The sequence below is a fragment of the Hirundo rustica genome, chromosome 14 (genome assembly GCF_015227805.2).
Source record: "Hirundo rustica isolate bHirRus1 chromosome 14, bHirRus1.pri.v3, whole genome shotgun sequence".
Lineage (NCBI taxonomy): Eukaryota > Metazoa > Chordata > Aves > Passeriformes > Hirundinidae > Hirundo > Hirundo rustica.
In genome coordinates this window covers 18209703-18235315 of record NC_053463.1, presented here as the reverse complement: position 1 = coordinate 18235315, position 25613 = coordinate 18209703, and the positions used below count along the sequence as shown (strand labels likewise).

Below are 25613 nucleotides of genomic sequence, written 5' to 3'. Positions count from 1 at the left end.
CAACCCATGCCAAGTAATGAGAGCTGTCTTCCTGCTGACAAAACTACCAGCACTGTTTGATAGGTTTAGCAAGATAAACCCATGTGAACCTCCGTGATTTTTCTCATTTTGTTTCACCCAAAAGCAGGAAAGGCTTTCTCCTTGGACATTAATTTTGGAAATTCTGAAGTGCTCTTTGGGGAAACTTTTCAAAGAGGTCCTTCGCAGTGCAGATAGCACACACACCTGGTGGCTGACAAACCTGTGCCCGAGGGACTTTGCCAAGGAGCAGCTCCCAATCCTGCCATGCTGGAGCTTCTGGGGACCAGTGCTCACCTGTAACAGTAGAGGACAAGAGCTTCAGGTGAGACATTTATCTGCTCTTTCACTCCTCTGCTGGGAGCACACATATCCCACATGAATAACATGGAGCGACAATCTTCCAATGGCCAGAACTCTTCAGCAAGAATTATTATTCTCAAATAGTGAAAATAATAATAGGAGGTGTTGTCCTATAATCAACGTCCAGCTACCTCAGCAGCAAAACAGTGGGATGTGTCTGTGTCAGCTCTCTATGACTGTTCAGGACAAAATGAGAACACAAAAGATTTTGAATTGGGTATGTTGCTGCAGTGCTTGGAGACATGCCAAGAGCGGTGGGGGTCCCTGCTGCATCCTCACCTCCCAAGACACTGTGGCTGTTCAGTGGAAATATTGTTGTGCCCCTGGGATGGATCCCACAGGTAAGTGCCATCTCATTTGCAGAGAAGCATAAAGCAATCATGGAATAATGTAAAATGTTTTGGGATTTTTTTCCTTAAAAATATTCCTCACCCCTCTCTTCACAGAACAATTCAGGCCTAGGTCCTCTGGGGGAAAAGTTAAACTAAAAGAAAGCCTTTTAATTAAGCTTCTTTGATGTTTATGTTGTTCAGAACAGTTCAAAATACCAGGCATTATTAGCAGAGATAACTCTCTGTCTCTTGTATATGAAAACTAGAAGCTAGTATTTACTGCAGCTCATTTGTACTCATCAATGAGTACATCTTGATCTGATTTGCTGTCTCTGAGTGTATTTCATCCTATTAACATAAAAGTATACAATTATTTCCAATAAATCCTAATCTGGGTTTAGGATCTTTATTTCCACAAAATCCTAACCTGGATTAGCTGGGATCTACCCAGCTTTTGACAGCTGAAGTCACTTGTATGGATGAAATATTTATTTAACAAATTAGGGAGCAAAAAGGAATGACATCATATCAGGTAAGAGCTTTGGTCAAAGATAAATTGTGCATTTATCTGAGATAATAACAGAACGTTGTGCACTTAAAGCTGAGTGTCCAATTAATTGTCAGTTCCCAAACTCATTCCTGTATCTGACGAGGTTACACCAACCTTCTTCTACATTTGAATTGTATTCTTTCTCTTTAAAGTGGAGTTAAAAAGCATGAACACTGCGTGCTGATGTGTACGCAGATAAAATGTTTTCAGGTTAAAATAGGCAGTGTCATAATGGAAATAATTAAATGGGGTTACAGACTGGAAAAAAACCATGCCTAGTATCAGTCCAGAACTTTTGCTCTTACTTGAAATGTAGTTCTGGTTCTGGTATGAGCATCACAGGCATATGGGCTGTATTCAGAACACAGCAGGTTTGGTGACAAAGCATTTTCTGTGAGCACTGCATGTTTCTCGAAGAGCAGCTGGAACCTGCAGGGCATTTTCACCGCAGGAGCGGCTTCACCGTGGGTAGTGGCTGGTTTTGGGGGCTGCTGCAGTGCACTGGGCACCCAGAGGCTCTGAGGGGCTAAGGCCTCCCTGAGCTGCCCCTCAGACACAGCAGCTGAGAGCACCCCAGTCCTGCTCCCCTCTGCTGGGGCAGCCTGGTCCCTCTCTGCCCTTCCATGAGAAGTGAAGATGTCACTTGAGGCACAGGGATGACAGGGCTGCATTTGCTTGGTTTTTAACTAAGCACTTTAAATTGTGGGGAGAAAAAATTGCAGTGTTGGATCTACGATGCAAACAACAGGACAAAATACAGTCCCACTAATGATATCGCCCATAGCTATGGGGCTTGAGCTGTAGTAGGAACCTGTTGCATCAAAGTCCCTTTTCCAGAGCAGGAGGAAAGAGTGGAGATGAGATGGGATGGGGCTGGGCACTGAGGGTATTGGTGTGTCCTGAGGGTGGGAAAGGGAAAGGGAAAGGGAAAGGGAAAGGGAAAGGGAAAGGGAAAGGGAAAGGGAAAGGGAAAGGGAAAGGGAAAGGGAAAGGGAAAGGGAAAGGGAAAGGGAAAGGTTATTACCTGGATTTGTGTTCCCTGGCAAAGGCCTCAGCTGATGGTGATGGCTGAGCAGCCCTGCAGCCTGGGACCAGGGCCATGGGTGAGAAAGCACTTGTGTTCACTTTATCATTTCACCCAAAGAAAGCAGTAGGAACTGAGTAACAACTGGTAAAGACTGAGTGGTTTATTTTCTCTGTTGCTGTAGACACCGTTGTCAAGTCACAGAGTTCGCTGTAAATAAGTCTACAGTATAAAACACAATATTTCTTATTCACAGAATGTCAGTTTTCTCCCTCCTCTTTCTAGCCTTTCAGGCATTTATTTTGGAAAATCTAGAAAGATTAAGTTATGCAATGATGTGGCTTGGCAGTCACCTTAAAGGCTGAAGTGGGGCAGTACTGCTGCTGGGATGGCATTTGGCTCAAGGTCACTGCTGGTGCTGAGCTTCCGCCTTGTCCTGCCTGTGCTCTTTTCTGCAGGTATTCTTTGGCAAAAGTCCCACCCTCACCTCTCCCTGTAGTATGAGAGGGTGTTGCTTCTGTTTGAAGCTGCCAGGAGCCCAATGCACAACTACAGAGAATAAATGTGCTATGAACTGATGATTTATCTGCATTTTCTGGCCAAGCAATTAATTCTGCTCTTGGAAGGCAGAACCAAAGCAGCAAGCAGGCTGTAAAGCTAGATCAGGGCTGATAAGGTATTCCTCCCTCTGGCCCTGTGCTAGAGCAGCCTATTAAGGAATCATCTCCCTCAGGATCCCTGGCCCCAGCGAGGATCAGCTCCGGCTGCACCGCGGCGGAGCTGAGCCTGGCAGTGCCCAGGGACAGAGCAGGGACCCCGAGGTGCCAGGACAGGGGTGTGCAGTGCTGTGACACTGCGCAGGGCTGGGACAGAGGTGTGCACTGCTGCTCCCCTCCCACGGGGCTGCAACCTGCTGCTCAGGGCTGGCAAGTCGCTGCTCTCACCTTACCTTTTGCAGACACTCTTAGTGCACAGGCGCATCTTTCCATCACCTGAAGAGTTCGGTGGTCCTAAATGTGACAGCCGTGTGCTAATGGGTGGTGGTGTCTATGTGGGGTTGAGGGGAGAGCATTGGCCCCTGCGCAGTGGGGCCAGCTTGGGGCTGGTGGCTGCATGTAATTGTAAATGTGAGGCCTGTGGGGAAACTGAGGCAGCTGGGAGTTCTGGCCCAGGATTTTGGAAATGAGCTACCATGGGAACTTCAGGCAACTACAGGTGCTGGTGGATGCCTGAACTTCCCGTGGTAGCTCAGGCACCACAGTGGGTTCTCAGTCCTGGAGATGAGGGGGCGAGTAAGGAGAGGAGAGTGAGAGCTGCTCTTGTGAATCTCTCCCTCCCAGGCAGACTGGACCCCCTCTCCCTGTCCACACTCTCTTTTTGTTTCAATTTCTCACTTTGGAGACCTGCATTAAATTTCTCTCAGCCCTCGGAGAGCTCAGAAGGGAATTCAGATGCTGTAGGTAAAAGCTGCAGCATACAAGCAGCATTCCTGCTGGGAGGGTTTGTGTCCCAGCAGCTCAGCAGCTCACTGATACATCCCTTGGGCATGCAACAGGAACCTGTGAAAACCCAATGCAGCAAAGAGAGGGCGTGGAGGAGGAGGAGTCTGTTGCCATATTATGTGAGCTTTTTGAGATGTTTACAGTTCTGTAGCTGAATTCTCCCAATCTGTACTATAAACAATCATTGTTTTCCACATTCCTCTCTGATGAGAGTCAACTGACTGACTTGTAGCCTGGCCAGTGAGATAGAGAGGTAGTAACCTTGTTCTCCAATCCCTGGTCATGGTTCAGAATCTATATAACTGAGGTCTTTATAAAAAATAAGGTTCTTTTCTTCAGTCTTCTTAGAGTCAGATTCTGTGAGTATCTATTCGTGTCCTCTAGCAACAGGAGTCTGCTGCCAAGGCAAGCTCCTTGAGCCACTTGTAAAATTCTCTGTGTTTAAGGGTCTCTGTGTGCGGCTTTCGATGGAATTTTCTTCTATCTAGGGCAAAAGAAGTAAGCTGAATCTACAGACTCTTCTACAAACCTTTTTGTTTCAGTCAAGTGGAATCAGCGTGGCTCTTTTTCAGTCCTGAATTGTGTCCTTCATGTGTATCTTGCAGTTCTTAACTGTTTGTATGTACAAACTGAAAAGTAAAAACTAGAAACATTTCATCTACTTTTGAGATAAAATTTGACCTCAGAGCAAGGCAGAATGGCTCCTTCCAGCCTCGGAAATCCAGATGAGGTTTCTCAGAGCTGGTGACCATGCTCACCTCCAGCACCAATAGGAAGAAGGCAGCAGCACAGATTGCTGGCCAATGCCAGCAATCACTGCCGATGGCACTGGGCCCCTGGGGCAGAGCTGGCCTGGCCCTGAACTGCCTTTGGAGTTTGGAGCAGGCATCTGTATCTTTGCAGAACCAAAACTGTGCAGCCCAGAGTAAGAAAATGTAACAATTTTCCGGACTCTTCCCCCTCCCTTCCCAAAAGGATGCCATGAATTTGAGTTGACAAAGCAGTCCATTTAAAGCAGAAGACTAATGAATATGGCAGCCCTTGCTCTTTTGCAAGTTTAAACACCTCACCTTTGGTCAAAGAACAGCTCTAAATCATTTTACTTGCAAGCCCTAAGCAGGAATTTGTATTCATGGTAAGACACTAATTGAGTTAATTTGTTTAAGGCTGGGACATAATTTCTAATAGTGGAGGAGTCTCTAGGCCCAGTGCAATTGTCTCCCTGATAGGGCATTAATATTTAAAGGAGTTATAATACTCTGCCAATCTGTGTCTTTTAGGAAGTAGGTTAGCAGTTATCGATGGTCACTTGTGTGAAGGATTAGCTTGACTAAAGCTGGTACTTGGTAGACCAGTGCCTGCCCCTGGCCTTTCCCATGGCCTGGCAGGGAGGGGCCCGGCGCCTGGGGCAGAGGATCCGAATGGAATGTGGATAATGCGGAGGGAAATAAGGCGGTGCACTTCTGGAGGGTGCTGCTGCGACTGCTCCCTGCTCCGCAGGGCTGGGCTCGGGCAGCGGCCGGGGGAAGGCTGCAGTGCTTTCATGTGGCTGCCAGTGCTGCTGCCGTCAGCGTTTCTTGGGGAGGTGTGAGCCGGGCATGGTCTGAGCGAGGAGCTGTTGGTACGTGTTCATCTTGACAGTGTGTTACTGATGGCATTCAAGACAAATAATTTGACCTCTGAGTGCCTTAATTTCTCTGTTCTTAGAAGTGGGGAACATTTATGCTATTTCTTGAGTGATTTAAAATGAGGACAGTTCCAAATTTAAAAAATTCTTGCTTGTTTTACTGCTCTATTAAGTTCCACATTGCACTAAGAGACATGGTGCTGAATGGTCATTAAAAATAAGGTAGTGTGGAAACCAATCCAGATGAAATACCTTTGTGCTTATTGTAGATATTGAGTATTTGTTGAGGAAAACTGAACGTTGGTCTGGAAGGACATGCAGCTGCAGTGCAGCTTTGACTGTGCTGCCTGCAAGAGTAAAATAAATGTGTTGGGTAAATGTGGGCTATGGAGGTGCTCAAGAAAATATGTGGCTGGTTTTCCCCCAAAGCTTCTGCAGTGAGGAGTGTTTCACTGCCCCGCAGGAATGTGGACATGTGTAAGATGAATGATTGTGTCTGAACTGTGCTCTTCGAGGCTTCATCTCCTAATTTTTCTGTATGTGCTCATCTGTCAGTGTATTGCCAAACCTTCAATTAATGCATCACTGGCATCTCCTTTCACCCTCCCTCCCTTCAGCCCCACCGGCTCCTTTCCCGTCCTGGGGAGGTGCTGCTGAGGCTGGTGCTCAAGCAGAGTGGAGACACAACTTCTCGATCCTGTCTGTCACTCCTTTCCTGCTGGGAGAGGTCAGCGAGTCCCTGCTGCTCCTCCCCTGCAGGGGTGGCCTGGGACACATCGATGGCAGGATTGAATGCTGAGCTCCCCGAGCTGTGCCTGCCAGCACAGGGCTGCAGGGAAATACAGTTCTCTTTGCCATGGGCATCAGAGATGACCAAGGAAAGTAATCCCAAATTACCAGGGGAGCTGGACAGTTTATTTGACATTTACCTGTTACCTGGAAGCTTGGAAGAAAAATTCCCACATGTTCACTGAGGATTTTGTAGCCATGTGTTTGCTGCAGCTTCTTGGTGTATTGACTATGCCCTTGGTCATCAAACAGTGTTTAAGGCTACATTTTCTGTTAAAATGAAACCCTTTACTGGACAGAAAAATATAAATACACAACTGACATGTCTCTCTCTCTCCCGGAGCCCTGGTTCCATTTTTGCCTCGGCTAGCTTGAGAGAGAAACCACGGCTGGAAGGATTTTTCCCTTCAGGGTCCCAAAAGATCCCTGAGGCTGCAAACCTTTTCCTTTAGAGAGAAAAAGGTCCTCATTGATGGCAAAAGGTCCTGCCTGTGGTCCTGCCTTCACAAGGTCAGGAGCCCAGTCCAGTCCCCATCCCTGTCCCAGAGATATTAGCATGTGGTCCCATGGCTTTTATCCAGGGGGAAGGGGCTAGAGGTAGGGACAAGCCCCTACCCAATCAGGGATAAGGTGGGAGTGGAGAATGGGCAGGGAAAAGGATCAGGGACAAACCTCGTGATGCATTTTCCGAGGGAACAGGGTTATACAGAAGAAACCATTACAAAACCCAATATAAAAATGAAATACAATATAAACCCAAATAATGCACTACAACACACAACCTTATTATAATTTCTTCCCAGTACTGGTAATCTCTGACTAAAGCCCCTGCCCTATATCAGCAATTACTGTTTTATTAACTGACACACTGAGCAGTGAAGAAATGCTCTGGCTATATTCAGCTCTGAGCACTGCTGTCAGCTTTTTCTTGCCCAGGAGTACTTACAGATTTCCATTTCACTGCCTCCCAGTCTGATATATTTATTATCTTTACAGTCATCCTGTGCAAAACACATTCATATTCATCAGGAATGCTCATGAGAGGTTCCTCAGCTGAAGTTTATGAAGTTTCATACTTTAACTGAAGTCTAATTTGTAAAATTGACTTCTTTCTACGAGGTTTTTTTTTTTTTTTTTTAAATGGACCAATCTTCCTTCTTTTCAATCAAAATTGTGGTCTAATATTGCTGTAAGTGGGTAAATTATTCTCTCTGGTCCAGCATTTTCACATTATAGTGAGGAGCCCTTGAGAGCATCTAGAAACATCTGAGTACCATTTCAGAGAATGGGCTAGAAGAGCAAAGCCTTGTTGGAAATGCTGATATGGGACCGGTATTAGAACATACTTTGTTTTGAGAAAACCCCATCCTTTCTCCAATGGAACGCCCCGGATTCATAGTACTTGAATGTTCAGGTGTTTTACTGGCTGTGTGTGGGCAAAGTTGTCATTTCCTGGTGCTCTGCTTGCCCATGGCACAGTACCACAGCTGTGCATCTGGCTGAGGAGGCAGAGTGTCCCCTGGGCTGTGGGGAGCTACAACAAAAAGGATCCAACCCTAGCAGAAAACTCATTGTAATATTTGTGTTATTATGGGGCAGCCACATTGGAAGCTGAGGCCCTAAATGCCTCATATGTGATGAGAGAGGTGCTAGGTCTGAAAAACAGGTGTGTGACTGGAACAGCACTTCCAGCAAGGAGCTGGAGATCAGAGTGGAGCAGAGCACAGCACAGCTCAGAGCTGCCACTGTGGCACCTGCTCCATGGCCAGCACAAGGCAAACTTAGTTCCACTCCCAGAAAAGTCAACAAAACCCATTTGAAGTGCAATGACCTCATGCTGTGCTGCACGAGGAGTGGCTTGCCAGCATTGCTGTTAATAGCAGGCATTTATCCCAGGTACAGTCAATGGAGCACAGAGTTACAGCGCTTCTGTGAGGCTGGGCAGGGGAGCCTGAGACTAAAAGAAGCTGAAACTGCTGTGTGTGGGCAGGCTTTCTCTGAGCTTCAGGGTCTGACTGCTCTGGGAACTACCCACATATTTTCCTATTTAATCAAACCCTTCCCATGGTGCCATTCTTAACATCAGCTAATTGCCATCCCATACTGATAGGAGAGGGGCTAGAATTTGTTGAGGACTTCACAACTTGAGTTGTCACCAGGATCTTTTATGTGGTAAGCGATAGAAATGCTGAAAAGTGATACTAACCAGAAAAAAGGGCAGGAGCTACTGCACATCAAGTATGTTAAATATCACTCTGTGATGGTTCTGACCATGCAGCATTTCTTTTCCCTGTCTCCTTCCCTTAAAATGTTTTTTCTTAAACCACAAAACTTTTTCTTTCTTTTCTTCTTCACAGACAAGCAGAGCAAATACAGAAAAAATCTCCAGACATGTTCTGCAGATATTTTTTCTTCTTCAGTCTGTGTCTTTTCCTTCCAACCCAAAGGTAAGTGGAGAGTTTGTTTTGCTTTAAAGGGAACATTTGAATTATGTTTCACATAAATAATGTGGGTCAAAAGGAAACTATGCTTCCAGTTATCCAGCCCATCCAGAGGAGGCAGGGTGCAGTCAGGGATGCGGTAGAGGAGAGAGCAATCTGCATAGATCCCTAAACCACTATATGTCCATTAACAGTGCAACCCCTGATTTCCTGTTCAGAACCAGCACAGTTTTTTGGGTTGTGGTTGTTTTTTTTTCTTGGGTTTTTTTGTTTGTTTTTGTTTGTTTGTTTGGGGGTGGTTTTTTTGTTGGTTTTTTGGGGGGGGTTGGGGGTGTTTGTTTGTTTGTTTTGTTTTGTTTTGTTTTTTTGTTTTTTGTTTTGGATTGGTTTGGGTTGGGTTTTTTTGCCAGAAATGCCTCCCACAAGGCTCCCAGCTCTGTTATTACCATCCTTGGACCTACAAGTCCCACATTTGTTGAAATATTTACATCTATACTGTGCAAAACCTGGTTCTGCTGTAAGGTCCTGTTTAGTCTAAATCCTGTAGGCTCCAAGACCCTATTAACCCAGCTGTGAAGGAAACAGAAGAAAAACTCTTGGTGAGAGCTGTGAGTAATTCCATGGCTGCTTCCTGCTTGGAGCAGGGTCCTGGCACTGAGAGCAACAAAGGCTTGGCCTCCCACCTCCTCCTGCCCAAAGCAAGAACAAACTCCTAACTCTTCACTCAGTTACACTTTTCTCAGGTGAGGCTGCGCCACCCTGCATCATAACAATCACCTTTTACAGATCAAATCCCATCCCTCTTACTGTCTGTGTGAGGGTGCAGATCTGTCAGCCTCATAACCCAGCTCCTGCCTTCAATGTCCAGCCACAAAATATACATTTTGGTGTTGTAATTTAGAGTTGGATGCTCAGTATGCCCAGCATCTGGAACAGCACTGCCAACAGAGCTGAGGGGTGTCTGTGAAGTGCTCCTTTCCCCTCCAGTATTACTCCTGACAGCAGCTGTATGAGCTGACACATGTTAGGAGGATGAACCTTAATCTAGGGATTAGAAAGGAGGAGCTTTAGGGCTGTAAGATTTGTCTCAGGTTGTCATAAATGGGAGGAAAAAAGAAATGGATATTCCTTCTATAGGCTGTACAAGAAGCAGTGGGAAGGGGAGATTGGGGTTTATTGTTTAGGCATGTGATCTACAGACCTTGCTTGGTTTTTCAGTGATATTTTAAGAACATTCTTAAAATACTGTATGTGCAACCTGTAGCTATCAGCCAAGTCAATTTGTCATTTTCCCACCTCTTGAATGTGCTAATTATTCGGCCAAGACAGCAACTTGAGCAAATGCTTGTGATTTCAATTATCTACTTGGTTTTAAAAAAATTCTATACAGTTTGTTTGTTTGTTTGAACACAAGCTGGAAGCAGCTGCAGCTGCACACCAGATGTGCCCAGCCCGGCATGTAACAGTTGGTGTTTGTATCCACAGGAGCTCTCTGGGCCATGGATCCAGCTTGCACGGCAGGGGCACAACATTCTTTCCTGGATTTGAGAACCTCACCATGGGATACAACAAATACCTCCGGCCCTACTTTGGTGGTATGTTGGCTCTGCACAAGGGAGCATTTAAAATCAGTCTGTAAGGCTTATGTGGAGGAGAGAGCAGGCTTCAAGTTTTCTGCAGTTTCAAAGGTTGTGTTTCTTTTAAATTAGTTGGTGTCCCAGGCTGCTTTCCTTTCTATGCATCCACTGTTGTCTTGAATAGCTGGTGCACTTTTGTGTGGGGCTTGGGAACATGTCCAGCTGTGTGGCAAAGAGCAGGAATTTACAAACTTTAACATCTCTGTGAAAGACCTAACTAAGTAACTAAATTCTACTCTAACTGTACAGGCTTTTGTTTAGCGCCTGACCCTTCTGCTTTACTTTTGGTTATGTACAGCTATTATAGCTATTTATGCAGCTATAGGGGAACAAAGCCATTCTTCTTGCCAGGATTATTGACTTTTGATATGCTTTCACCTCACATGGAGACACAAACCTGTTCCAAACCCTGGTGAGACTCTGGAGAATTGGGAGCAGGCAGAAATTTAGGAACTTATCTGAGGCTATTGAGCAATCTGGGTGTCTAGTCTCCCACCTTCCAGGTGAGTGCTGTCACCACACAGAAGAAAGGGTTTCTCAGAATGACATTCTGAACCTGAAAAGTATTCAAAGTTTAAGAAACAGCAATGACCATTTTTATTTCTATTCATTTTGGTTTTGTGCCTGAACCATTAATGAAACCCTGTTTGACAGAAAAATTTCCCATCAGCTTTCACAAGGCCATGGATATTTCCCAGTGCAGACTCACCTGCTGCTACTGGCAGCCCTGAGTTTCTTCCTTTTTCTGGCCATGGTAATAAATGTCTGAGAGAATACAGAATTTACCATCTTGTTATGCCTAGAATGGCTGACCTGATGCAGGACTAGAAAAGCTCCTCTAAATCCTGTGACACTAGTGAGCACATGCTTCTTTAAGACATAACAGAGATCCACTGCATCTGCAGCAAATGTTAAACAAAACCAGCCAGGACTCTGGTGTGACATCCTCCAGAGGCTGAGTCCTCAGTTCTGTTCTGTGCTCAGTAAATGCCGTGGGCTTGAGTCTGAATAGTCAGAGATGTGAACAACGGCTGCTTAAAAACCCACACATCTTCTGCAAATGAAATATAATTACGAGCAGTTTAAAACAAAAAATCAAAGCCAAAACCATCTGGAAAGAGTTTCGGAAATCGTGTCCATTTGTCGTTCCTCACTGTGATTTAGATGCTGAACAGCAGTTTCAGTAGTTCCACGAGAAAAGGCACAGCTGTGCTGTCACCCAGGCAGAGAAGGCTGTGCTGGAAAGCGCCAGCCGCGCTCGGAGCCCCACGGTCCTCCGACATCGGCGGAGCCCGGCCCGGCTCGGGGTCCCCGTGTCTGTGTTACCGTGTCCCTTTGTCCCCCTGCCCCCATATCTCTGTGTCCCCCATATCTCTGCGTCCCCCTGTCCCCGTGTCCCTGTCCCTCTGTCCCCGTGTCCCCGTGTCCCGCTGTCGCCCTGTCCCCCTGCCCCGCTGTCCCCGTGTCCCGCTGTCCCGCTGTCCCGCTGTCCCCCGTCCCCGTGTCCCGCTGTCCCCCTGTCCCGCTGTCCCCCTGTCCCGCTGTCCCCCTGTCCCCGTGTCCCGCTGTCCCCCTGTCCCCCTGTCCCCGTGTCCCGCTGTCCCCGTGTCCCGTGTCCCCCTGTCCCGCTGTCCCCCTGTCCCCCTGTCCCCGTGTCCCGCTGTCCCCGTGTCCCGTGTCCCCCTGTCCCGCTGTCCCCCTGTCCCGCTGTCCCCCTGTCCCCCTGTCCCGCTGTCCCCGTGTCCCGCTGTCCCCGTGTCCCGCTGTCCCCCTGTCCCCCTGTCCCCGTGTCCCGCTGTCCCCGTGTCCCGTGTCCCCCTGTCCCCCTGTCCCCCTGTCCCGCTGTCCCCGTGTCCCGCTGTCCCCCTGTCCCGCTGTCCCCCTGTCCCCGTGTCCCCCTGTCCCGCTGTCCCGCTGTCCCTCTGTCCCGTGTCCCCCTGTCCCCCTGTCCCGCTGTCCCCGTGTCCCCCTGTCCCGTGTCCCCCTGTCCCGCTGTCCCCCTGTCCCGCTGTCCCCCTGTCCCCCTGTCCCCCTGTCCCCCTGTCCCGCTGTCCCCGTGTCCCGCTGTCCCCCTGTCCCCCTGTCTCCCCGTCCCCGTGTCCCGCTGTCCCCGTGTCCCGTGTCCCTGTCCGGGGCGGTGCTGCCCTCTCGCGGTGGCTCCTGGCGCTGGCGGCTCTCGGGTCGCGGATCGCTCTCGGGTCGCGGATCGCTCTCGGGTCGCGGATCGCTCTCGGGTGGGAGCTGGAGCTGGGCAGAGGGCGAAGCTCCTCCGCATTTCAGGAGTGCCTGTGCTCGGCAGTCAGGGACCTTCTCTCCTCTCGGTGGCTCCTCCCCAGGAACTGGGCTGCACGGGGCTCCCTGAGCTGTGGGAAGTGCTCTGTGCAGAGGCTCCTGGCCTGGCTCTGTGCATGGTGTGGGCTGGGATCGAGGGACAAAGTGGCCCTGGCTGCCTGTCCAGCAGCAGATGCCACTGGAATGCTGCTGATCTAAGCTGCTGAGCTTCGCAGCCGGTGCTGCTGTGTATTTAGCCCCCTTCTACCGTCACCAAATACAGAACTCCACCTTCCTAACACTGACAACTGCATTTTGGATCATGTAATTTGTGAGCCTAATGGTCTGAAACTGTCTGACCCTCTGGGCCTCTGCAGTTCTAGTGACAGCGAATGAACCTGAGGACAGTGACCACCCTGCACAGCATCCTGAGTGGCTTTACTGTGCCCTTCACACTTCCATTCTCTCTGCTGAAGCATTTCTTTCCCTCTGCAGGAGAACCCGTACAGATTGCAATGAGTCTGGACATTGCAAGTATTTCTAGTATATCTGAGAGTGACATGGTAAGTGAAAGAGCTTTTATTTTTACAAGATAAGACTGGGATATGCCTGAGAGACTTCACATGTATTCCTGAGTGTCCAGCACAGAAACGGTAATTTTGAAACTGCTTTGTTGTTGAACACTGTCAGTGGTGGGACGAAAACAGAGCTTATTTATGACTGCACACTGTGTAGATGCCATAGTAATGTAGGCTTACAAGTAAATAGAAGTGGTTCCAAAAGTCCTACTGGTCAAAAACGCAGCACCTTCTGGAAATCCGACCTGGTGGAAAGAGAAAAAATCAATCCCTTGTGGCATCCCTTGTGAGGAAGGAGGTTGAATAGTCCAGCAGTGTCTGTGATGTCCAGAAGGCTCAGCAAAGCATCAGATTCACAGCTGAGTGGGTGCTGCTTATTCTTTTCTGGTGGGGCACTGTGAGAATGCTCTAGTCACTGCAGGTTGATTTTGGCAGGCCAAACTCAGGTTAATCCCAGTGTTCTTAGATTCAAAATTCCTGTTAAAATTGAAGGCACAAGTTTTCTTTTTTCACTTGTTTGGGATTTTTTTTAAGATGTCCCTGACATAACAGGTTGGATTCACTTACCTTTTTTCTCCAAAGTGCCAATGCCTCTTTGATGACCAAATTTATAGTATGTTTGGAATTTCCCAGCTCTTGGCAATGACTGATCTGAATTGTCAATGACTTGTGGCTTGGCCTCAAGTGTATGCTTCCCATCTGTTCTCTTACCTGTAAAATGGGCGCAAAAACATCAGTTACAATAACTGCTCATTAAAAACATAAAGTACTGTAAGTATAATACTTAGTCTTCAAACTCCACACCTTAGAGTGGAAGTGTATTAGAAATATTTCAGAATGAAATCTGTGATGAAAGTGAAGCTTGAAGCTTGGCTGTGACAGGTTGAACAAGGATGTGTTCCGTCTCTTGTCTCACACACACGTGGTGTGCCCAGCTGTGCTGTACAGGTGCCTGGACACCCATCCCCAGGCTCTGCTCTGTTTCCCAGGATTACACAACCACCATCTCCCTGCGGCAGCGCTGGACAGATCCTCGGCTGGTCTTCCATGGCAACAAGAGCTTCACGCTGGACGCTCGCCTTGTGGAGTTGCTCTGGGTGCCAGACACCTACATTGTGGAGTCAAAAAGGTCCTTCCTGCATGATGTCACCGTGGGCAACCGCCTCGTCAGGCTGTTCTCTAATGGCACTGTCTTGTACGCCTTAAGGTACAGAGACCTCTGGCTTTGCTGTTCCTGGCTCAGAATAGATTTCCAGAATTACCCTGGGCAGGAGCAGGTACCAGCTGTCATGGGTCATGAGTTTGGCCAGCTGTGACCATTCTCTGCTGATCCATCTCCCCTTGTCCTGGCCTCTGGAAATGCCCGTCAAGGATCAGGATCTCCTATCACAGTACCATGCTGTGTCCTAAGGCCTGCTCAGAAAGCTCTTAACTTTAGGTATCACTAAAGAAAAATCCAGTCAGATGGGGCAAGGGAGGAATGGAAGGAGGACATCACAACAGTAAAAGTTTAATGGATAGTGGGAAACCATTCGCTTATCCAGTGCCACATAGTGATGACTTCTGTTTTTTACCAAGACATGTATTTGTCCATGAACTGCACGAAGATGCACAGCATTTGAGTTAGCACTTCCTACTGTGCTCTCCTTAGCTTGCAGTAACTGAGTCCCAGTTGCCTGGGAGTAACTGCAGAGTAAAACTCACCTACCTCCATGTCAGAGCAAGCCAGCGTATATGTGCAGTTAGTCACTGTGCCTCATGTCACAAGTGCTGACTCCTTAAGATGAGCAAATCGTAGCAATGGGGAAAAAAAATGTGAATCTACACTCTATATCCCACCAGATCAAAGCAAAATTCCTCTTCGGGCTACATTTTCATAGGGGTGGCTGCTTGAGGGTTCTCAGTTAATTCATACCATAGGTCTAAATAATCTAACTGACAGAGCAGAACATTGTGATCCAGTTTGCTGTGTAAAACATGTTTTTATTGCAATTTTCAGAGTTCTTTCTCTTCCTACAGAATCACTACTACTGTTGCCTGCAACATGGACCTATCAAAATACCCTATGGACACACAAACATGCCGACTGCAGCTAGAAAGCTGTAAGTATAACCTTCTAGAAAAGTCTAATTTTGTTTATTCATGAGTAACTACATGTCTTGAATATTTGGATTAACCACAGTGGCTTTCTGGAGTAGATTTTTATTCCTGCAAATTATAATGTCCAAAAGAAAACAACTTCTGTGTCATCATTCTTCAAATGTTTGTGTTGTAATCCACAGCCCAGAGAATTCCTATCACTGTGCAGTTTATGCAAAAAGTGGTAATAAAGAATATTTTACGAAAGTCTTGGTAATTCAATCTTCCACAGAAAGCATGAGGTAATGTTAGTTGGTTTTCAAAATTCAGGTCTTTGTGAACACACAGCTTCTTCAGAAATGTACTTGTGGGGGAAGTGCATGTGATAGAGTACAACAAGGAACAATTCTCACATGTTTAGATAGCTACTACCTACTGCTTTTTTTTACCTATTTACTACCCAAATCCCCACTGTAAAAGGACATTGGGAAGGGTGGTTCCCACAAGAACTGAAGTTGAGCATAGCTCTCTCAAACTCATGAGCTGAAATTAGGTGCCAAGTTTATGGCACCTGCCCCCCAACTAGGGAAGGGATACAGAGGATGGAGGCCCTTGTCAACAGAAGAGTCTCAGACTGGGGAGTTTCTAGAAGAGGAATTATCAGTGAGTTCTATTCTCAGTTAGATTAAAAGCTCACCTATGGCAGTGCTGGCTGAGAAAGACTCCAGGGCAATGTGGACCACTGCAGGGGTGTTACCCCAAAGCTCAGCCAGCGCAGTGCTGCTGCTCCGGACCTGTGCTGAGCAGGCAGCCAGCTCCTGCTGCATGGCACAAAACCAAACTTCCACTGTCTCAGCATGGAAAATTCATACTAGCTTTTAAACTTCTGGGGCTGCAGCATGAAACACCTAGGGAAGCACATATTATTTTCACATTAAAATCATATTATTTCACCATGGTTAACTTTATTACAAAGAATACCTTCTGAAATAATAATGATTGGCCTGTTCTGCTAAAGTGGAACATGTTTAGGCCTGGTTTAAAATTGATTGGGTCCTACATCATGCTCAGTTGCTGTATAATTCCAATGAAATTACATATATATTGCCCACTGGAGATTTCATTAGGATAAGTGCCCAGAAATAATGCTATTTAAATATACGCCAGATGAATTAACAACAATCTATCACTTATTATAAAATTTTCCTGAGTAACCACAATTTATAAAACCACTTAGCAACTCTGAAAAGTCACATGTTTAGGATTCTGCTCAGGGATTCATGCTTTGAACACCTAATTTAGGAGTTCATCATGCCCAAGCTCTGGTAATTTGTGTCTAATAAGAAAACACAATTAGATGTAAACAGAGCTGCAACTGCATCTGATTTCTTCTATCAGGACAAATGGTTTATTATCAGAATCACAGCATCCTTACTCATGGTCTCAAAGAAGGGCTCTTAATAAAAGAATTAAATCCGTGAAACCGATGTACTTGTTTCCTAAATTAAGTCAAATTTTTGAAGGGAATGGCAGACTGGCGACTCAGTACAAGATTTGTCCCTCAGACTGAGGTATCCCTCAGTCTAACCTGAGGTCATCACTTACGTCCCTGGAGTCACGCACTCAGATGGCATATATGAAGTCCCACTGCTTTGAGGCAGGAATTTGGTGTTACTCAAATGTTGTGTGCATTTATTTGTCCTCAGTAACTTAATGTCTTTGAGGAGAAGAGGAATGATGTGTAGAAAAGGTTGTTTTTATGAGCAGGTTTTCTGGACAATGTGTACCCAGTCAGAGCAGCCTGGTTCATAACCACATAGTCTCAACTGTAAGCTCCTGACTAACTGAAAATGCATTTTTGATGTTTTGAAACACTTGAATAGATGACTCAGTGAAATGTGCTTCTGGGCTGTGGTAAGGGGCTCATTAGGATCTGAATTCTCTTTTTTAACCACTGTGTTTCTCCTGCTCTTCTCTCAGACTAAAGAGAGAGACCATGTTTGAGGGTTAACCACGGCAGTACTAATATCCCATGGTATCAAGCTGTGTATGTCAGGAATGGATTATCCTTGAAAACATAAACACCCTACGTAAACAACTGCAATAGGCTCTCAGCAGCCTTGCACGTTGTGTGTCATTCCCAGAGGTGTGTGCTCCTGTCCACAGCTGGAGCAGCAGACTGAGGGAAGGAAGCACAGCTGATGTCCCCCCATGGTCAGACACAGCTCAGGGGCCTCTGTCCAGTTTGCAGTGCCCGGGTCAGGACTCTGCTCCCCGCAGGAGACAGCAGGGCACAGCTGGGCACTCCCTGGCCACAGCAGTCACACAGTGTCTGCACTCCTCAGGGGGCTACGATGAGAGCGATGTCACCTTCACCTGGCTGAGGGGAAACGACTCCGTGCATGGCATCGAGAAGCTGCGGCTCTCCCAGTACACGGTGGAGCGCTACCGCACCCTGGTCTCCAAGTCACAGCAGGAGACAGGTAAATCTGGGAGAGAAATAAGCAGGGTATTCCCCATCCTACCTCCTCTCCTCTTGTGGGCTAGGATGGTCTGACTCAGTCCTGAAGCACTTAAAGCCTTTAGCAGATCTTAATCTCACAAAAAGAGATGAACAGAAAGATGATGACATCCTATTAGTTGTAGTCCTGATATTCTGTAATATGGAAATCCACAGAAAGATGGAGGTTTAAAATATACTGTATTCATTTGATGGATTTCCTTATCTTCCTCCACACATATCTGAAGAAACTCTATTCCTTCTATCCAGGTATGCAATCTATAGATATTGCAGAGAGCAATGTTTAAAGTAACTAGGAGTGAAATTAATTTTTTAAATATACATTTGTTTGTAAATTACAATTCTATCATGATAGAATAACATATTTTTGTAGATCAGAATTCAATATCTTTTTCATTATCAGTGTAAAATACTCTTTTCTCCAATTACAGGTACTATGAAAGGAGGAAAAACTTCCTTAGAATGACATGGTTTTAAAAATAACAACATTTTGTTGTTTTGTTGCATACACAGCCCATGAACAACATGGACTTTGTTTCTACACTTCAAAGGGAATTATTTTTTATAGAGCAGAACTATATCCTGAAAACACTACTGTTCCAGCCTCAGAACCCATATGTCAGTATTTACAACAAATTTGTATTTAAAAGATGACTGAATTTTTTTGAGCACAAAAAGATACCATTGTTAAAAACCACAAACCACTAATGCAAACGGGGGTCTGATTCTCTGTGATGATAAGGCACAGGGATGCTTTGGTAGGTGAGCCAGAGCCTGCTGACATCAAGAGACAAATATTTTGTCTGTTTTTCAGCCATCAGGTAAGGCTGACCCTGGCAGTACCTTTCAGAGCATGTCTTGGGAAAGGTGTGCTTTGCTGAGTGTGAGAAATCAGGTGAGAGCATCAGCCCTGCTCTCCTTGGAGCTGAAGCCCTGCTGTAACATTCCCGCTGTGCTCAGAGGCAGGAGCCCCTTTGCAAGGCGTGTGCTGTTCAGATGGTGTTCAAATTCCTCTTTGCCTCAGTGCTGTGCATGTTCTCCCTTGTCAGGTGTGTTACCTGCATAAACTCTGCTGAGCTCCATCAGCTGAAGGGCTGGTGCTGGGCTGTCCCAATTTTACTTCAGCTGTCCTTGGGAATCTCACATTCACCAAGACTCTTCCTTTCATAAACAGGCAATTACCCACGGCTGATATTACAGTTTGAACTGAGAAGAAATGTCCTTTACTTTATTTTGGAGACCTATGTTCCCTCCACTCTTCTTGTCATGTTGTCTTGGGTTTCTTTTTGGATCACACTGGACTCAGTGCCTGCAAGAACCTGCATTGGTGAGTTCTTACCTGAGGAATGGAGAACACTTAAGCAGGCAGAGGAGCCTTTGAAGGCTGGGTAGACAGTACTTTTCTTGAGCTACCTGCTCAGGGATAAATGGTCTGCTTGACTTCTGCTGTTCTATGGGGCAGAGATGGGTTGTTGTGGAAGAGATACTGTGGAAGGGACTTGTGCCCACCTGTAGGGCTGTGTGTGGCTGAAACTCCCAGGAGATCCACTGCAGCAAGTAGAGCACACAATCTTTGTGGTGTGCTTTGGCAGGAGGAGGATGGGGGGATTTTTTTCCTGAAAGCATGAAAAAGACAGCCAACTGCCTCTTGGAGCCAAGCTGCCAAAGACAGGGAGAGCCTGTGTGAAACTAGTGACTGCTACAAAAGCAGCTCATTTGCTATGATGGATGATTTGGATTTGGTCAGAAGTTTTATGCTTTATCTGGGCAGCAATAGAGGGCAATGACATGAGCAGAAGGGTAGGCCAAGACTTCTCTGAAGTGTCCACTAGAAGAAGGTCTCTCTGTTTTCCCAGGAGTTACAACAGTGCTTTCTATGACAACTCTGATGATTGGCTCACGAAGTTCACTTTCAAAAACCAACTGTTTCATTAAGGCCATTGATGTTTATCTTGGCATCTGCTTCAGTTTCGTCTTTGGTGCCCTTGTGGAATATGCAGTGGCTCACTATAGCTCATCACAGAAGAGTGCAGCTAAAGTACCACAAGAGGTAAGGACCGAGGTACCTTAATAAGGCCGGTGGTCTTGGACTGAGAGCAATTAGTCCTCTATTAACTGAATAAGACAAATGGTCTTCCTGCTATGGATATATCAACAATGCTTCTCCTAAATGGCAATAAATCTAAACCTTTGTGTGTAACAAACACACAAATAACACAGGAGTGCTTTGTCTTTGACAGACATCTGAGCAGCGGCCTTAATTGGCGGTCCTGTTGGGTTCATGGGACCACATCCAGAAAGGCATTTGGGCCTGGCTCTGGATTTGGTTCATAGCCCAGATTTGAGCTCGTGTGAGCAGGAAGCACCTCTGCTTCTTTCAAATGCACCCAGAGAAGAGCCAGTATAACACAACTCTTCAGTCTTCTGTCAAATAACTCCAATAAGGGAGGTACTTCCTCCTACCAGGGGAAAGCTGAACCCTTCTTCCTCTCTTCCCAGAAGATGCTTCCAAACATCTGTACCACAGTGTTCTGTGGGGACTGTAAGTTGTCAAGGACTCTGCTTCAGTGTGAGAAATTAAATAATCAGGTATGACTGTAGTCCAGTGGTCATCACGGGCTCAGATCCTGTCAGGGGAAAAGGAGGCTTCCCACCTCAATATGGAGTTCCCAGGCATCCAGTTACTGCATAGACAGGAAGAGATGGATATCCTGTAAGAGATGGATGTTGGATTACACAGAGTAAGACTTGCTCAAAGATCTAAAAATATCGCTAGAAATACAGTGGTGGAAGCAAGCATCTCTAGGACCTCAGACCCTCCTAGGATTAGGCAGCAGCTGAAAGGTGCGTTTGAGTATTGGGATGACCACATATGAAGCTGTGCTTTTGCCTTTATCCTCGTGGTCTCCTTTCTCTCCAGGAGAAGACAGACCTTAAAACTGTGCACTCTTGTTTCCTAGGGGCCTGTAAATGAACTGTCTGATGAAATGGAAGAAGTTAACATCACCAACATCCTCAACAACTCCTTCACCAGCTATAAACAGAAAATCAGCTTCACAAGCATTGAAATTTCCAGCGATAATGTTAACTGCAGTGATTTGACCATGAAAAGTCATGAGAAAATCAAGTGTGTCTTGAGAAACAAAATGCACAGGATTATTGGTTTTTTCACAATTCAGAACCCCAGCAATGTGGACCATTACTCCAAATTGCTTTTCCCTTTGTTTTTCATGGTGGTCAATGTATTTTATTGGGCTTATTATCTATATTTTTAGTAGAAATTATTTGCTTCATTCTCCTACTTCAGCAGGAAGGGAATTATGCCAGTGGGCATCCAGGTACCTAACCTCAGTGAATTCAATGTGGACAAAAAGATTCCTTGTGTTTCCTGAGGTACCAAGCAGAAGTGTGTGAGATGGGCATGCATCAGCAGCACTGACTCTGACAGCATCTGTTCAGCTGAGTGGCTGTCCTGGGCTCTTCTGCTCATACCTGCATTTCATTCCACACCTCACCTGGCTGGAGGTGGGTGTGCAGGACTCCTCTGGCAGCTACAGAGAACTACAGGCGGCAGAATTATTTTGGTACCTTGGAGCAGGTTAGAACCTTTGAGTTGAGATGTACCAGAGGATGTATAAGATAATGACTGGGTTTTTTTTTTTATTTTGTTTTCCAGAGAGAACAGAGAGACTGTGATTGCTGGCTCAATAGCTGCTCTGTTGCAGTGAGAGCCCTGAGGCAGCAGCAGTAGCTCAGTGCAGTGCAGCACAAAGGGATGCTCCCGTGCGTGGTGCTGCTTTGTCCCGGGTGCTGCAGTGCCAGGACAGTGATTCGGTACTGCACAGTGGTGCCTCACTGCTTTTAACATCTGTCACTCACTGAGGTAACCCTCACTTGCTGAAGTTCTCCATTCCTGAGACAGATGGAATGTTGTTGTTTGTAGAGCAACATTTTTTCAGAGATTTGGAAACATGAAATAGAGGCAGCAAAATCATTTTCTAACCCATGTCTTATACTCTTCCTGCTGTTTTGCAACTGAACATATTCTACCACTTTCCATGTCTTCCTCACAAATTATTTTTTTTGTCCCAGACAGTGTTACCTTCAGCCTTCACTGCTACAAGCAGCTCAGTCCTTGCCAGCCATAGGTACAAGTGGCCCATTTGTCATCCCCTCCTTTATGTGGCTATGCAGCTGTGGCAAGTCAGCAGTGCTGCTGGGTGAAAAACGTGCATGGGTTGAGGTAGGCTAGTCTAAATCACTCTTTCACTCTCTATTTTAGGCTGAAACACTGTTAATTTTTTGAGAATAGTCATATTCTAAGTGGGCTTTGGAACCTGCCAAAAGTCAGCTTTGTTTATCCTGCAATCAGCAGGAACCAGAGTTTTCTTTTAAATATAAATGAAAAGTGGATACACAGTTACATTAAAAACCAAATGCCATTTGGTACCATGTAGCTTAAGAGTACGGTAAATCTTTATTTGCTGATTGTAAAATGAACATGTTATGGCAGGGTCCCCCACCCCAGCACCATTTTTTGGTCTGTGCTGCTTTCATCACTGAGAGGGGGAAATCCTGCAGTTATGTGGGCAGAACTGGAGCTGCTTGCAGTGGCTGCATTCAGCAGAGTTCTGGCTGGGTGAGGCCTCTTAGTTTGTAGCTTATGCTACAGTCTCAGCAGGCAGTGTTTGCTTAGCTTAAGGATCTTTTCTTGGGGGTTCCTAGGGAAAGTGAGCAGAGCATGTGAAACTATAGATTTTTTACTTCAATAACTTTTTATTGAACCACTCCACCATGCTGTACTGTGAGGGATCTAACCCACATATTCATAAATCATCACTTTTACAAAGAGCAGTGCAAATAGACAGAGGGGAACCGGCTGACAATGGCAAGTAGATAAACACAAACTCCAATAATGAAGTGTTGGCTTGTATATACTGGCACTTGAAGTCCATTCCATTAAATCTAATAAAGTGAATGTTTGTGATATGAACACAACCCCTCAGAGAGATTCTCTACTAAAAAAAAAAAAAAAAACAAAAAAAACAAAAAAACACCAAAAAAACTAAAAAACATTATTTCTTTTCTGTGTTGGTTTCTTTCTTTAAAACCCAACAAAAATGCCCTAATGTGTTTTACATTAGCTGCCAAATATTAATGTTAACAAAAGGAATTTCTTTGTATAGAGTCCTCCAAGATGATCAAGTCCAGCTCTTCTTTTCCCCAGCCCTGCCAAGGCCACTGTTAGCTCTTTTCCCCAAGTACCACATCCATATGGCTTTTAAATCTCTTCAGGGATGGACACTCCACCACTGCCCTGGGCAGCCTGTTCCAATGCCACCACCTTTCCAGTGAGGAGATTTTCCATAATATCCAACCTGAGCCTCCCCTGGCCCAGCTGAGGCCGTTCCCTCTGCTCCTGTCCCTGTTCCCTGGGAGCAGAGCCCGACCTTCCCGGCTGTCCCCTCCTGTCAGGGACTTGTGCAGAGTCACAAGGTTCCCCCTGAGCCTCCTTTTCTCCAGGCTGAGGCCCTTTCCAGCTCCCTCAGCCTCTCCTCATATGACTTGTGCTACAGACCTTTTCCTAGAAAGGCCTTTTCCAGCCTGAACAATTCCCTGAATTCTGCAGGTGGCTGCCCACAGGGCTTGCTTTCATTAGCCACAGCTTTTGTTGCAACTTTGATGTTTTGACATGGCTCAAGTCTGGCACCAGAGGTGAATCCTATTTTCCTCAAGGGACAGGAGTAGTTTATGCAAGATCCATGGGGAGCAGAGACAAGGTGAGAGAATATTGCTTACCTCACAGCTTGGTTTCTGGTTGCTTTCCCAGAGTAGGACCAATATAGAAATATCTGTGCATTCATTGTCATGGAGAACACTCAGTATTGCTGTGAGAGAAAGCAGGAGCAGCTGAAGGAACACCCCCCATATTTCCTCTCTGTACCTCATTTCCTGGCTGGTTTTAGAGACAGGTAGTTTTTGCTAATGTGACTTTCCATTACAAAGTCTTTATTGCTTTGTGTAATAAATGATCAAGCCCAATTTCATGAATCAAAAGATAGAGTTTTATTTCAAGATTTAAACTCAGTCTCTAACAGCCACAATTAAAAGGAACAGTGTTGAACCACGGGTTTCGGCACAGGGTGAACACAGAAACGGACCCTATTGCTCCAAACCTACCCTGTTCACAAAGTGTGTCTTGACCTGCTGGCTTTTGTACAGTCTTTCGCTGAGAGTGGAGAGCTACCGTGTTACTCGTGTCCTTTTTTTGCTTCATCAGGTATTCATGTCCATGTCTCCGGTCAGTTGACTGGGTTCCTGTGGTAGCACAATGTCGTGATTGCTTACTCCAGAGTGGTGTTTAGAGATGTAAAACTCGGCTGGAGCACATAAGATACCTATCTGGTGTTGATCACTGCGTCGTTAGCAGATTCATCTCTGGGGGAGACGCGTTTTATTTAATCATCTCTTCTATTCACTGAGTGAATGGGTGTTCTGATGGCTTCCCGGCAGAGACCCTCCCTGTTTCTCAACCCTCATGTCCCCCTCTCACATTCCTCTTTCAAACCCCAAGTACATTTTATATTTTACAAAGCTTAATTCAGATCGAACGCGAATTAACTTTGTATTACATATCACAAGACTGAACACGAATTAACTTTATGTTACATATCACACTTTGGAAAATATTAACTTTGCTCTGTAGACAGAGAGGACCTACAGTTATTAGTGGAATATGCTAAAGATTTAGTTCCCAGTAATAATAGGGCTAAACCACAGCAACACCAGAGGCAAAACCAATATTATTTGAAATTAAACTTCTCATAAATATCCAGCTATGAAGTAATTTTTTTATCAGCTGCTCCTATATAAACTGGACAAGACAAACTGTCCTATCAGTCAGCATTACGGTTGCTGAGAAAAATGTCTCTGTATTCATTGTCTGCAAGTTTTGGAGCTCTCCCTTTCCATTAGACTTTCCCCAGAAACACTGTGGTTGCCACTCTGAAGAACTTTGTTGGTAGCAGCACCAGTATCAGGTTTGGGCTTCAGCCTCCTCATGTTCCTCCTGTCTCTGCCTCTGCAGGGGATGGATGGACAGGCATCCATAGCAGGCAGAGCTGACACTGCTCAGACTGTCAGCTAAACACACACTGAAACATTGCTGAAGTCAGAACCATGCGGCTTTGGGGTTTTCTATTTTGTTTTCTTCCAGCTGCTCTCCAAATGCTTGGAGCACATTTTTTGCAGGTCTGCAGTAAGAGCTAGGCCAGTCTTCCAACTCCTGTTGCATGCTGAACCCAGAAGGGGCTGAGAATAGCGAGGGGCCCACATGGACATGGCTGGACACTTTCACACTCATGCCAACTACACCCTAGGGTCAGAGGTAAGTGGGTGCTGTGATACATGACCTAAAGTTAATTTGTGTTGTGAAGTGTAATTACTCTACGATGAAATGTAATAATATGCAATGTAAAATTGACCTGCTTTCAGTCTAAGTTGTGATCGGTAAACCTAAGGTATGTTTAGGGTTAACTAAGACTAAAACAGCATGGAGGGACACGAGGGTCAAGAGAAAGAAGGAATTTCTGCTGGGAATCGCTCCGGGACAAACCTACAGAAAGGCACCACTAGCGGAAAATGGGAGATGGGCGCGCTAACGATTGAGTGATTAGATCAGATTGATATCTTATCTGTTCCGGCCTGATTTAACATTTCCAAACCTCCTCCGGACACGGCAATCACGGCATTGTTCCACCTTGAGAATCCATTCAACGGACCCAAGACCTGAACATGAATACCTAATGAAGCTACCACGGAGGGGGAGTCTTACAGTCTCGGTCCACTCTCAGCGGAAGACTGTATAAAAACCAGCAGTAT

At 46.0% G+C, this 25613-nt stretch overlaps 1 protein-coding gene across 6 annotated transcripts; it reads left to right on the top strand.

The window, feature by feature from the left end:
* On the top strand, positions 1 to 25613 carry GABRP (gamma-aminobutyric acid type A receptor subunit pi). Of its 6 annotated transcripts, XM_040078517.2 has the most exons (12): positions 1 to 343; positions 613 to 722; positions 8563 to 8652; positions 9291 to 9389; positions 10132 to 10241; positions 13050 to 13117; positions 14122 to 14339; positions 15152 to 15234; positions 17557 to 17694; positions 18907 to 19059; positions 19589 to 19782; positions 20693 to 25613. In XM_040078517.2, the coding sequence occupies exons 3-12, from the start codon at positions 8597 to 8599 to the stop codon at positions 21005 to 21007; spliced, it is 1434 nt and encodes a 477-aa protein (XP_039934451.1). In that variant the 5' UTR covers positions 1 to 343; positions 613 to 722; positions 8563 to 8596; the 3' UTR covers positions 21008 to 25613. The 6 variants fall into 6 exon arrangements, with proteins under 6 accessions (XP_039934451.1, XP_058278492.1, XP_058278491.1 ...); XM_058422509.1 differs by lacking the exon at positions 613 to 722; XM_058422508.1 differs by having other exon boundaries at positions 1 to 722.